General features: G+C 35.3%; 1 protein-coding gene across 1 annotated transcript in view; it reads right to left on the reverse strand.

The window, feature by feature from the left end:
• Positions 1-40: 40 nt before the first annotated feature.
• Positions 41-13892, reverse strand: part of SEC24A (SEC24 homolog A, COPII coat complex component) — a 62567-nt gene continuing 48715 nt past the window's right edge. The window contains exons 17-23 of the mRNA XM_082834976.1: positions 13714-13824; positions 11460-11635; positions 7695-7832; positions 5094-5198; positions 4676-4768; positions 3406-3509; positions 41-2993 (exon numbers count right to left, since the gene is read on the reverse strand). Of these exons, the coding sequence (XP_082691102.1) occupies positions 2879-2993; positions 3406-3509; positions 4676-4768; positions 5094-5198; positions 7695-7832; positions 11460-11635; positions 13714-13824 (842 nt within the window). The 3' untranslated portion in view covers positions 41-2878. The remainder of the gene's footprint in view (positions 2994-3405; positions 3510-4675; positions 4769-5093; positions 5199-7694; positions 7833-11459; positions 11636-13713; positions 13825-13892) is intronic.

Here is a 13892-nt window from a genome sequence, read left to right on the forward strand (position 1 = left end):
CAAGTTATTCATACCAATTTAAATAACTAATCACAGTATGTTAGCTCTTTCAATTAACTTTATTGAATAGCCAAATTGATAAGTTAGCACAGTTCAAACGGTTATTTGCATGGGTTACAAATGACTTTTTTTTTTACAGGAATAAAACAGTGAAAATTACAAACTGTAAAAAGGAAGACATCTTGTCTCTAACGTTTCAGAGAAGCAAGATTTAACACAGCACATTGAAGATCAATACATTTTTGAATTTGAAAACAAGAATTTAATGTTACAATATTATACACTACTTTACAAAATTAAAATTTCTATATAAGGATTATATTTGTAATGGTTAACGAAATCTTGAAATCACATTTAGTGGTCCCCTAGATAACAGCTGTTATTCATCTTTGATTAGAAGAAAATCTTTTATTCTAATTATTGTAAAACAGTCTATTAGACTCAATATATTATATTAAATTAAAACAATAAAATATATGCAAACTAAAATAAATGCTACAGCTTGAGGGAATATTAATGTGCCAGACTTACAGAAATGTTATTTTAAAAATCCTAGAAATTAGAAAAATAGAGTACTTTTTATGGTAGAACTGCCATGCTCAGATTTAAATACCAAGATTGCCCTTGTCAGTTATTTTAGTAGCTGCAGATCTGTAGAAAATTCAAGGGTCTTTCATAATTTACAACTACAATAAAAAAAATATGGCATAGTGTAAATATTAGTTGCTTTACATCAAAAAGTAATACAAGATGAGATAGCAGGTAGTGCCCTAATTTAAAAAAAAAAAAAAAAACTAAACTAAACAACACATTCAATATTGCAAAAAATAATTGCTTCATATCAATATCTCCAAAAGTTTCATTCATTCCCTCATTACTGGGAGAACAAATATTGTGAATCCTTACTAAAGTTATGTTTTTTATGACCTATTATAAAATTATTCTGGATTGCACATGTTATGCAATATCTAAAATAATTTTTTAAAGTAAATTTGTGTAATACACTAACAAAGCATGTTGTAATAACAAGAGTCATACCCACTTAGGGATAAAAGTGAGGCACAAGGAAGATTATTGTCCCTAGGAGCACAAACTTTTCCCTCTGGAAGATTCTTTACTACTATTAAAAAAGAACCTACAATATCAACATTTAAAATTCACATTATGAACAGAATTTTAGTTATTTTAAGAAACATCAGTGCATAATAATGACTCAGTTTCTTCAGAAGAGGGGAAAATATAAATGTATTCTAACTAGCCACAATTTGAAAATTGCTTCCTAATAAATGAAGCAGCTTTCAAGAAAATTTCCAGTTCAATGTACCACTTGCATACTGAAAATAAACCTTAACACTGCTTAAGGGAGATAATATTTTTATAGAACACAATTATTTTGATCTTGCTGGCAAGCAGTAGTATATACTCTAGTGGGACCTGTTTCTTCCCTACCCCAAAACAATTCAGTTAAAGTCAGCTCATATTGATGTAAACCTGAAAGTTACTATTTCATTGGTGATCATATGAGATCAAGATTGTAAACACATTTTTCTAACCCATTAAAACAAAGAAACAAAAATCTTTTCATCAAGTACTATTCATGAACAACTTTTACTTTAAGAAGTTCATATAAGACAAGATGAATCTGTGAAAACTGGACCAAACTCTTTTAAAGATATTTTATCACGGCACTTTAAACATACAGATGTATAATTTACCTATTTGTAAACAAAATTCACTGAATAGTTTTGACTATAATATTTCTCTGGCCAAATCAAAAAGCAGTTTCTTAAGCATGTTCAGGAATCAAGTTTCTTTTGTAATTTTCATAAATCAGATTTGTGTAATCTTAATATCCACTAAACCAAACAGTGGCATTCATACTTTAATTTTTAATATCCAAGAATAAATCTTATGAGCAGCTTCCAATTTAATTATTAAACTCCTTAGAAAAATGTTACTGATGCATTTGAGACAGCATTTAAGAAACCTTTAATTTCTTTCATTCATACTCATTTCACCAATATAATGCTTTTATTATACATCACAGAGCAAAAATGTACCAAATAAAACCCACTTAAAGGATCAAGATAACTAGGTTTCTCATCTCCTTATTATCATTGCAAGTCCCAACGTATTTAAGAAGACAGCTCAGATTCTTTTCACTGCAGAATAAGACAGTGTGTCCAACCAAGTCTTCTGCAGTCAAATCAGAAAACTACATACAGTTTTCACCTCAAATCAGGGACATTCTTCTTCAAGTATAGAGAATACTGACAGATTTTAAAGCTTGACTGTATCACTTCATAGTCTTCTCAAGCTAGACTAGAGTTAGTTTACTCTAGTTTTAGTTAACATAATGATCCTTTTTCTTCCTTAAAAAAACAACTGTGGGGGATGGATTCTAGTCTTCCAACATATTATTTACTTAAGAAATTTTTTGATTTTAAAAAGATCATTATCAATGGATTTGTAACTTCCCTGCAACATTTAGTCTTGTGAGGTTTTAAATGTAGCAGCCAAAAATTCAGAAAAAAAATGAGAAATATACATTTGGAACACAGAAGTCTTTATTTTACAAAATGTACTTTGCCTCTGCAATACTGTCTTATTTCAATCCATAACAACTCAAACATAATTGGCAGCAAAGGAAAAAAGGTATCCAATCGTATATAGGTATATTTTGATTTAAAAAATACAGTATTTCAGAGTCGCATGTTTGCTGTGTTCCTTTATTTGCTATAGTTTGTTGAGATCACAGTGAGAACATATAATCATCACATTAGTCCACAAACCTAATAGGAAAGGAAAGTATTACACATTTTCAGGTGTTCTGCATTATTGTAACTTTCCTTAGAAATTACTAAGTATCTTCATTTGTTCATTTATTCACTTGCTGTTGTATATGCAAGAGGAATTCATAATATGATAATGCAGATTCTGTTCTGTCTTCTACCATGTTTTGAAGGAAGTTTGCTTTCATTGGACTCTCATCCCTTAGGAATAAAAGACAAATATTTACATACATTAGACAAAATGTAATAGTAACATAAACAGTGGATTTGTCACAAAGCTTTTGACACACATTTTGCTAATAACTGGATATAAAGCATAACTTAGTACTATATATTAAAAAAAATTTCTTTTTCTATATTCTTCTAAAGAGTTTGCGGGAATTCCCTGGCAGTCCAGCGGGTAGGACTTTGCACTTTCACTGCCGGGGCCGGGTTCCAACCCTGGTCGGGGAACTAACATCCTGTAAGCTGCTCAGTGTGGCCAAATCAATCAATCAATCAATAAAGAGTTTGCTTAAGCAAAAGGTCACACATATTTGAGTCACAAGGACTCAAAACAGGTCCTTGCAAGGCCAAATTGTTTCACTATCAGTAAATGACAAATTCAACTTACCTTATTACATAAAGTATTGGGTAAAATGGTCTCTGTTCTCTAAGCCAAGAGATGAAAGCTATTGTTCTGGCAGATTCTGGTGTATCAAGTTCTGGAAGGTCTGTCTATTAAACAAAAACCAGCAACATCCAACTTATTCTAACCATCTACAGTGTTTTTCAAACTTTATCTTGTATATGAATCACCTGGGGATCTTGCTGAACTGCAGACATTGATTTAGGAGGTCTGCGGAGGAGCCTGAGATTCTGCATACCACAGTTTTCTAGTAAGGGTTGGAAACTTCTTAAAGGGACAGATAATAAATATTTTAGGTTGGCAGGTCATTTGGTCTCTGTTGCAATTCTCAACTCTGCCACTGTTCCACTGAAGTTGCCATAGACTATACATTATAACATCTAGAATTAACTGATCCATTCAGGCAGTTATTATAAATATATCCATTTCTTATCTCCTCATTACTTAAAATGCCTAGTCATCCAGACCAGCCATTAAGCTACTGCTTATCCTAGATAGAATCCTGACATATATGTCTTTTAAATATATAAATCTCCTAATGACTTTTATAAATGAAGTTAAACCCATAAATATGAAAAGATGCTGACATAAAACATATTCCAAAGCTGGTGACAAACTGAGAGTTGAAACTGAAAAATATGATGTGAAATAAGACCATGTTATAATTAATTCTAACTTTAAAATTCACAGCTATCCAAATAGTACATAGTTTCACACATGCTTTCTCATGTGTTATTTCAAATACTCCTCCATAAGCAATAGCATTCTTATCTTACAAACGAGGCTTGACCACGTTTGACAAACCTGGTCAAGTCAAGGTTAGTGACTTGACAAAGGTCACAGAGCTAGTGACAGAGAGTCCACTATTACACTGTCCAATAATCAATATAAATCCAACTGACACTGGTCACAAGTCATTTGCTTGTGTGGAAATTAGCTTAGTTCTTACTCCAAAGCAGCGGTTAAAAGGACCCTGCCAAAGAACAATGAAATCACTTGCAAAAACACAAAACACAGAAACAAAAGAGCCCTAACACTAATGCCAACAGCAGCAAACTTTTTTGGCCATTAACTAAATTCCTTACTTTCTCCCTAAAATAGTACACACACATAAGAATAAGTCAGTCAAAGATGCAAAATAACGTAAAGAATGCCTTTAAAATATAGCTATGATTTCAAAATAGGATGTTCATGTTTTTGCCACATTTGAAATGCCTTTAAGCCTATCACAATCACTATAATTACATAATCTTACCATAGTCTGTGGAATTAATGCATAGTTTTCAACTCCTAGAACTTGACTGAGAAAATTCTGTCGACAATTTCTTCCAACCCAAAGCATTAGTACCTATGGACGGGAAGAAAACTATTTTGAGATGTAGCTTAACAGTGAGCTGTTGACTTACCTTTAACCACTGACTATGTTTCAAAAGATCAGAAAGATGAGTACGTTTACTGAGATTGTACAGCCTTCAACTGAAGTAATGATAACTACCATTTACCATGATGAGACATTTTATGCTTGGCATGAAAGGAGACTATGGAGGGATAAGTGGCTAATACAAAAATATACAGATTAAATAGCATATAATCTGTTAAGGAAGAGAGATATTAAGAGGAATGAAGGTAGTAGTATGCAGAGAGAAGAATCCAGCGCAGTCAAGACTACTCACAGAGCCTGCATCCATGAGGAAAGCTCCATCCCTGCTCAGCTTCTCCACTGAAAGCTGAAGAATAGGTGGCTGAGGTATAGTGCGATCATTGATGTTGATTGCACCCTAAAGAATTAAGCAAAAGATTAAAGCTTTTAATCATGTACCACAATGTTCATTGCAGCAGTATTTACAATAGCCAGGACATGGAAGCAACCTAAGTGTCCATCAACAGATCAATGGATAAAGATGTGGAACATATATACAATGGAATATTACTCAGCCATAAAAAGAAACAAAATTGAGTTATTTATAGTGAGGTGGAGGGACATAGAGTCTGTCATACAGAGTGAAGTAAGTCAGAAAGAGAAAAACAAATACTGTATGCTAACACATATATATGGAATCTAAAAAGAAAAAAAAGGTTCTGAAGAACCTAGGGTCAGGACAGGAATAAAGACGCAGACGTAGAGAATGGACTTGAGGACACAGGGAGGGGGAAGGGTAAGCTGGGACAAAGTGAGAGAGTGGCATGGACATATATACACTACCAAATGTAAAACAGATAGCTAGTGGGAAGCAGCCGCATAGCACAGGGAGATCAGCTCAGTGCTTGGTGACCACCTAGATGGGTGGGATAGGGAGGGTGGGAGGGAGATGCAAGAGGGAGGGGATATGAGGATATATGTATACATATAGCTGATTCACTTTGTTATAGCAGAAACTAACACAACACTGTAAAGCAATTATACTCCAATAAAGATGTTAAAAATAAATAAATACATAAATAAATAAAGTAAAAAAAAGATTAAAGCTTTTAGATACCAGTAATAGGGAGCCACAATTAAACAAACAAAAATTTTAATGAGTGTTACCTCTGAGACTTTGGAACTTATTTAGGTAAATCACAATTATTCATATTTAAATATAAAGAAGAGGAAGAAATATGTATCACTTATCTAAACAAAGTCACCATGAATCCCAATAAAGCCAAAATAATTTCTGATCTTAATTATTATTTTAAAAACTAATACAATAAATGCAATCAATATCACGTATCCTGAATGGATAAATGACATTAGTAAGATCCAAATAAAGTCTGGAATTTAGTTAATAATAACAGATGATTGCATGGCTTAGATCAATGTACACATCCTGAGGGAAGAGTAAGTCTAATGCAAATGAGTTTTTCTCCAATTTAATATTTATTAAGGCCAGAAATGGAAGGTTTTCATTTATAATTGAGTATAGTACTGCCATCTTAAAACACACACACACGCACACACACCTTTAAATATTTATAACTATTCATTTTTGACAAAAAGTTGATTTAAGTACTAAAACTTGGTACTTAACCTTATCTAAAGGAGAAAGTAAATAAAATACTGACCTGTCAAGGGGTACTACCTTGATAAGGCTTTAGCTCTACCAGGAACTATTAATCACAGCACCTTAAGACCTCTGGCCTTAGGGTGTGTGGGCAGCTAAAGAGACTATAACTTAAATACAGCCATTCAGAAATTAATGTGAACTAAGAAAAGAGAGCCTTGTCCTTCTCTGGTGATAAAGATGGGAAGCTATCAGTGGCTCTGTTTTCTAGTCTGGTAGAAAAGGCCAATCTGAAACAATGAGGCAATGCAAGAGAGTCTATGAATCTGAGCTAGACCTGAGTTTAGTTATACCCTAGCCTTTCATGTGGTTTGTGTTTGAATGCCACATCAGTCCCCTTTCCTTCCTAAGCTTACTTGCAGAAAAGAGAGTCCTGATAAATACACCACCGAAAGTCCTAGTAGTGCTTGTCTTTGAATGTATCTGAGTGATTTATTTTTCTTCTTTCTAGTGGTTTCTGTATTATACGCATCTAATATATTGCATTTGTATTTATGTTAATTTGCTTTTTTTTAATGTGAGAAAAAGACAGGTCCAGTTAGTTGAACTTGTCAAACACAAGATTAATCTTGAGTTATTATTTTTGTAATACAAACTAATGTCATCAACAGTTTTCATTTGCTAAAAAGTTACCTCAAATTTCACACGTAATTTCTTCTTTATTATGCAAGGTACCCTAAAATCTTTAAACTCCGAAAAGGTTTTAACCAAAATATTACTTCCAACATATATATCCTAATTTGATCACAATGTAGGAAGAAAGGTTATGATTTAACATTTTCATGCTTGTAGCTTCAACTCAGGTTAATTTCCTATCAAGGGAAAATAATGTTACAACTTACCAGATAAATATTTTCTCTTTAATTCAGGGACACCATTACACTAAACATTGACTTGAGGTATTTAAATTAAGTGTAATTTTACTCTAGGGATACTCCTTTCAGATCAATTTGCTTAAATAAATAAATCATAGGTTGCTCTGGTCAATCTGACAATCTCTTCATTTACTTAGATCTGCTCTAAAGATTTGTCTTAAATAAACAGTAAAGTTTATTATTTTAATAAATAAAGGTACTATATTCAGGAGCTTCCCAAAACCAAACTTTCTTTATATAGGAATAAAATAAAAAGCTTTAAAAAAGAAAACACCTTTCTTCATTTCTGCAGTGGATTCAATATAATTAGGCTTATAAACCTTCAAGTAAAAGCAACTAAAAAATGAATCAATCTTACCTCATCTGAGAGATTGTCAACTCTATACAAACTGGGATGAGTTGTGAGCATAAGGTAAACCAAAGGCTGATTTTTCACTTGACACATAGCAAAAATGCGTTCATCTAGACATGTATTTGTCCCAGTCTGAAATGATTTCTATAAAAAAAAATACACCCCCATTAAAAAAAAGAAAAGGTATTTAACAAATACATATACATTTTGCAAATATCAGTTGTTAAAAGAATATCTTCAGACAGAATTAACAAATTTACCGTTAATTATTCTTTCAAAAATATCTCTTGGGACTTCACTGGTGGCACAGTGGTTAAGAATCCACCTGCCAATGCAGGGGACGCGGGTTCAATCCCTAGTCCAGGAAGATCCCACATGCCGCAGAGCAACTAAGCCCACAGCTACTGAGCCTGCACTCTACAGCCCACAAGCCACAACTGCTGAAGCCCGTGCACCTAGAGCCTGTGCTCCACAACGAGAAGCCACCGCATGAGAAGCACGTGCACCGCAAAGAAGAGTAGCCCCTGCTCACCACAACTAGAGAAAGCCCACTTGCAAAAATGAAGACTCAACGCAGACAAAAAAAAAAAACATATATATATATACACACATATATATATATATACACATATATATATATATATACCTTAATAAGTCATACACATCTATTAAATCGTGGCTATATCCTCACCTGAAAGTCTTGACAAATTAATTATCTGACCATGGCAAAGTCATTTAATCTCTCCAGCATTTGTTTCCTAATCAATGAAATCGATCTAAACACTCTATCTACCGTATAGCAATAGTGATGTAAAAAACTAAATAACATTGCAAGGAGGGTAAAGTTATATTGCAGATGACAAAATAAAGACATATATGAAATATGAAAGACCAAAGATCTAAGTTTCTGTAAAAGCTGGGTGATGATTAATGGTGGTTAACTATTCTTGTTTCTCCCACAGTTAGAGAAATTAAATAATGTAACAAAGCTCACAAATCAATCAGGAAAATTAATAATTTGAAGACAACTGCTTAGCAGCATACAGATAATAAGTAATTGTGAGTTTCAACTGGAATATTAGCTCCATGAAGAATAATGAAGTTCTGAGGTAAGGTTTTAGCCATTTCTATTGATGGAAAGGAATAGAAAGAGGCAGAGAGATAACAGCAATGAAAGTATGCCTTAAAACAAATGCACTGGGACTTCCCTGGTGGTCCAGTGGCTAAGACTCTGTGCTCCTTATGCAGGGGGCCTGGGTTCAATCCCTGGTCAGGGAACTAGATCCTGCATTCCACAACTAAAGATCCCGCATGCCGCAATGAAGATCTTGCATGCCGCAATGAAGACCCAGTACAGCCAAATAAATAAATATTTTTAAAAAAACAAATAAAAAACCCAAATGCACTGACTATAAATAAGCAAGAAGAGAAAAGGTTCTTAAAGAAAGAGTACTATGGGAAATGAAAGAAGATCCATTTATTCATTCAAAAAATATCTACTGACTGCCTACTATGTACTAAGAACTGCTCTAGATGCAGGGACAAAGTGGTAGACAAACAAATTAAAAATCCTTGTCCTTGTGGACAAAAATCCTAGTAAGGGAGAAGTAAATAATAAACAAGCAAAATATGTGGTATTTCAGTGTTAAGTGCTATGGAGAAAAACAAAGGAAGAAAGAGAGATAAAGAATGTCAGGGTGGGATGGGATGAGAGTACTGCATATTAAATGGGGAGATGACAGAAGGCAGGCCTCAGTGAAGGACAGCATTTAATGAAAGACCTGAAGAGGGAAGAGCTCAGATTCTTAAATGTTAAAATTTAAGTATTTATGTAACCTCTGTGTATTTACATTATTTTCAGAAGTGGAAATACATAATTTGAGTTAAAGAAACTAGAAGTAGATTCAAAAGCTATTTCTATCAATGTGTAACAGGTTGCCCTTCTTGCCTGGAAGAGACAACATACACCCGACAGGCCAATGCTGGAGTTCAGAAAGTATACAAATTGACAAGAGCAGTCCTTAATTCATCCTGGAATCTGGGATGGTTCCCCAGGTAATCTGTTAACATGAACTTTTTAATAAAATTTTATAAGGGAAAGTTATACCAAGTCTACAAGTTTAGACATTTTTTATTAACTGAAGTATAGTTAATTTACAATGTGTTAGGTTCAAGTGTGCAGCAAAGTGATTCAGTTTCCTCTTTTTCAGATTCTTTTCCAGTATAGGTTACTTTTTTAATATATATATTTATTTTATTTATTTATTTTTGGCTGCATTGGGTCTTCATTGCTGTGCACAGGCTTTCTCTAGTTGCGGTGAGTGGGGGCTACTCTTCGTTGTGGTGCACGGGCTTCTCATTGCGGTGGCTTCTCTTGTTGTGGAGAACGGGCTCTAGGCGCAGGCTTCAGTAGTTGTGGCACGCAGGCTCAGTAGTTGTGGTTCGCGGGCTCTAGAGCACAGGCTCAGTAGTTGTGGCCCACAGGCTTAGTTGCTCTGCGGCATGTGGGATCTTCCTGAACCAGGGCTGGAACCCATGTTCCCTGCATTGGCAGGCAGATTCTTAACCACTGCGCCACCAGGGAAGACCAGTATAGGTTATTATAAGATATTAAGTATAGTTCCCTGTGCTATACAGTAGGTCCTTGTTATTTACCTATCTTATATATAGTAGTGTGTATGTTAATCCCAAACTCCTAATTTATCTCCCCCGCAATCCCCGCTATCCCCTTTGGTAACCACGTTTGTTTTCTAAGGACATTATATTTTGGTCATTGGAAAAATAAGCCTCCTCCACCAGGCTAGAGTTTCCCTTTTTTCTTTTTTCAGGAGCCAGGGATATGGGCAAAAGGTAGGCAGGGGAAACAAGTAAATAATAATATAAAAAATAAAAAAATATTTTTTTAAATGTCCTCTATAAATAAATATATGCACAAAGAGCTACCGGGTCACAGAAGGAAAGGCAACTGCCAGAGGGACAACATTTGAGCTCAAAGACAAGGACAGGAAAGCATAATGCACATCATGGAAATAGGTACACATGTATGAGAAGGCATTTCTAAGATTAAGAAATGAAATGTGGGACTTCCCTGGTGGCGCAGTGGTTAAAGAATCCACCGGCCAATGCTGGGGACACAGGTTCGAGCCCTGGTCCAGGAAGATCCCACATGCTGCAGAGCAACTAAGCCTATGTGCCACAACTACTGAGCCCATGCACCACAACTACTGAGCCCGTGCGCCTAGAGCCTGTGCTCAACAAGAGAAGCCACTGCAATGAGAAGCCCGTGCACCGCAATGAAGAGTAGCCCCCGCTCGCTGCAACCAGAGAAAGCCCGTGCGCAGCAATGAAGACCCAACGCAGCCTAAATAAATAGTAATTGCATTACAAAAAAAAAGAAATGAAATATGGCTGAAATATTGTAGGGAGCAGGAAAGCATCAGAAGAAGAGTCTCGTGTGTGACTTGTTGCTCTAGCAGTAAAATATACAGTTCCTGTTTTGAAAAACTGGAAAACTGATCATTTGTATCTTCGATAACATCAGTGAATACTTCATCAGTGAGCATCTCTTACAAAGAAGGCACATACTTTAAATCAGTATTTTGTAAATTTTTTTGGTTACAAATCCTTTAAGATACAATAGGAGTTAAGGTCCCTGTCCTCAGAAAACTTAACTGATGTAAAGTTATATATACAATGTTCAGCGGTTCACAGGACAAAAACTTTGGCTGTTGACATTTTCACTGTGTTAGTTTCTGATTCTGATTCTTTTACCTGTTTAAGGAGAGCCAACACAAACAGTGGGAAAAGCCGCAAAGAAAAAGGAACCATAAGTCCATGCTGCTGGTTACTTAGGACTGAAGAACGATAAGCTGAAAGAGAGTCTATGACAGCATTCACTAGGGCGTCCCGAGCATCACTCAGACTGGCAGTCACAGACCTGTCAACAGCTAACAGAGGTTGAGGTAGGAACAAAAGAGAAAAAAGATAGAAGTTTAGCTACCCCACTGTTAAGGAAAGAAAAGTTTTTTTAAAATTATACAAATTCTCTCTCAAGTTATTACATACACAAGGAACCAAACATATCAGTTAAAAGCACATACTTTGGAAAATCAAACCATGTGTTGAAATGTTGTTCTGCTATTTCCTAGCAGTATGAATATCTGGCAAGTAATTTAACTTTCATGAGCCTCAGTATCCTTACCTGTAAAATGGGAAAACTGTATTTCGCCAAATCTAAGGTGTTATTAATTGTAACCCACCATTTTATTTTATGTATCATTGACAAAGAAAAAACTCTGCAATCAAACACACATGCTTTATTAACACAGAGAATTTTTTTTTTTTTTTTTTTTTTGCGGTACACGGGCCTCTCACTGTTGTGGCCTCTCCCATTGCAGAGCACAGGCTCCGGACACGCAGGCTCAGCGGCCATGGCTCACGGGCCCAGCCGCTTTGCGGCATGTGGGATCCTCCCGGACCGGGGCACGAACCCGTGTCCCCGGCATCGGCAGGTGGACTCTCAACCACTGCGCCACCAGGGAAGCCCCATAGAGAATTTTTATTTCATATTTATTGAAAGAACTCTTAGCTATTTAGATGATCTTCATCATCTGTCATGCCACTGTTTTATGCTTTTCTTTATACTCAAAAAATTTCTTCAATACTAAAAACACTCTAATTGTTTTGAAGACTTCTCAAACTACAACTAAACTCAATTCATGTGTTATCAAAAATACACTTGGGCTTCCCTGGTGGCGCAATGGTTGAGAGTCCGCCTGCCAATGCAGGGGACACGGGTTTGTGCCCCGGTCTGGGAAGATCCCACATGCCACGGAGCGGCTGGGCCCGTGAGCCGTGGCCGCTAAGCCTGTGCGTCCAGAGCCTGTGCTCCGCAATGGGAGAGGCCACAACAGTGAGAGGCCCGCGTACCGCAAAAAAAAAAAAAAAAAAAAAAAAAAAATACACTCAATGAAGTGATGTTATTAACTGCTATGACCAAATTTGTACATAAGCAAGAAAGAATGAAGACTACTGTTACCTGATCAACAGTAACTCTAAGACTTTATCAACTGAAGACATCCTGATTTTAAAGATTTTGACAAAATGTGAAAAAAGTGCATACTGGGATCAACCAAACTTAATAACAGAACTAATATTTGTTGTGAAGATTTTTTTTAATCCACAAATACTGCCTGATATATAGTTGTTGCTGAAAATAATAATAATCACACTGTTACCAAAACATACCAGTTCAACAAAATATAAAGGCAATGACCCTCAAATTTCTTAGGTCACAATTTTTAACTTTTGACAACACATGAGACTAAAGTGAGGTTAGATTCTTTACCCTGTTCCATTAAAGAAAAATTTTCCCAATAGGAAATTCAAGAAAATAGGTAATTATTCCTATTATAGGCAGATTTGAGTTTGAAGCAAATGGACCCACTGGTAGTCATCCCTGAAGGAGAAAGGGAGCAAGAAACAAAATGATGTTAAGCTCTATGTATTTGAAAAAAGGATCCAAAAAAAAAATCCAAGAAAGCAACTCTGAGATGGAAGACATTAAGGAAAACATGGTTATTTAAGTCCGTAGCAGGAAGATTGTGAGGCAGAAAACAGTTTAGTGGTTGCCTAAGGCCAGTGAGGGAAGAAGAAGGGAGTGAGCAGTAAGTGTTAATGGACATGAGGTTCTTTTGGGGGTGACGGAAATGTTTTAAAACCGGATTGAGATGATGGCCACACAAATCTGTATATATACTCAAAACAATGAAATTGTATACTTAAATGGGTTAAGTGATTGTTATATCACTTATATCTCAATAAACTGAAACTACATTTCAATAAAACTTTAAATTAAAAAAAAAAGATCAGGTTATCTGCAGCAGATCCATTTACTTAGCAGGCATACACTGGATCCAAAATATTGAAATCATAAAGCTAATTATTTAAAGGAAAACAAAACTACGTGGACATTTCAAATGTTACTACTTGCAATATATCTGCAATAGGTGACAACAATTCTTACCCATATTGGCCAATAACCCTGAAATTGCTTGAACATCAGCTCCAAGAAAGACTTCATTTAGAGTTGAAACTACTGGCAAACACAAAGTATGAACACGAATTCTTCTTTCACCTTTGGACAAAACACACAAATGATAGTGAGGGACAGCACTATAAAAAATAGTTTGTATTAAAGTTACT

Source organism: Leucopleurus acutus (genome assembly GCF_964270905.1).
Source record: "Leucopleurus acutus genome assembly, chromosome: 3".
In the NCBI taxonomy this organism is placed as follows: Eukaryota; Metazoa; Chordata; class Mammalia; order Artiodactyla; family Delphinidae; genus Leucopleurus; species Leucopleurus acutus.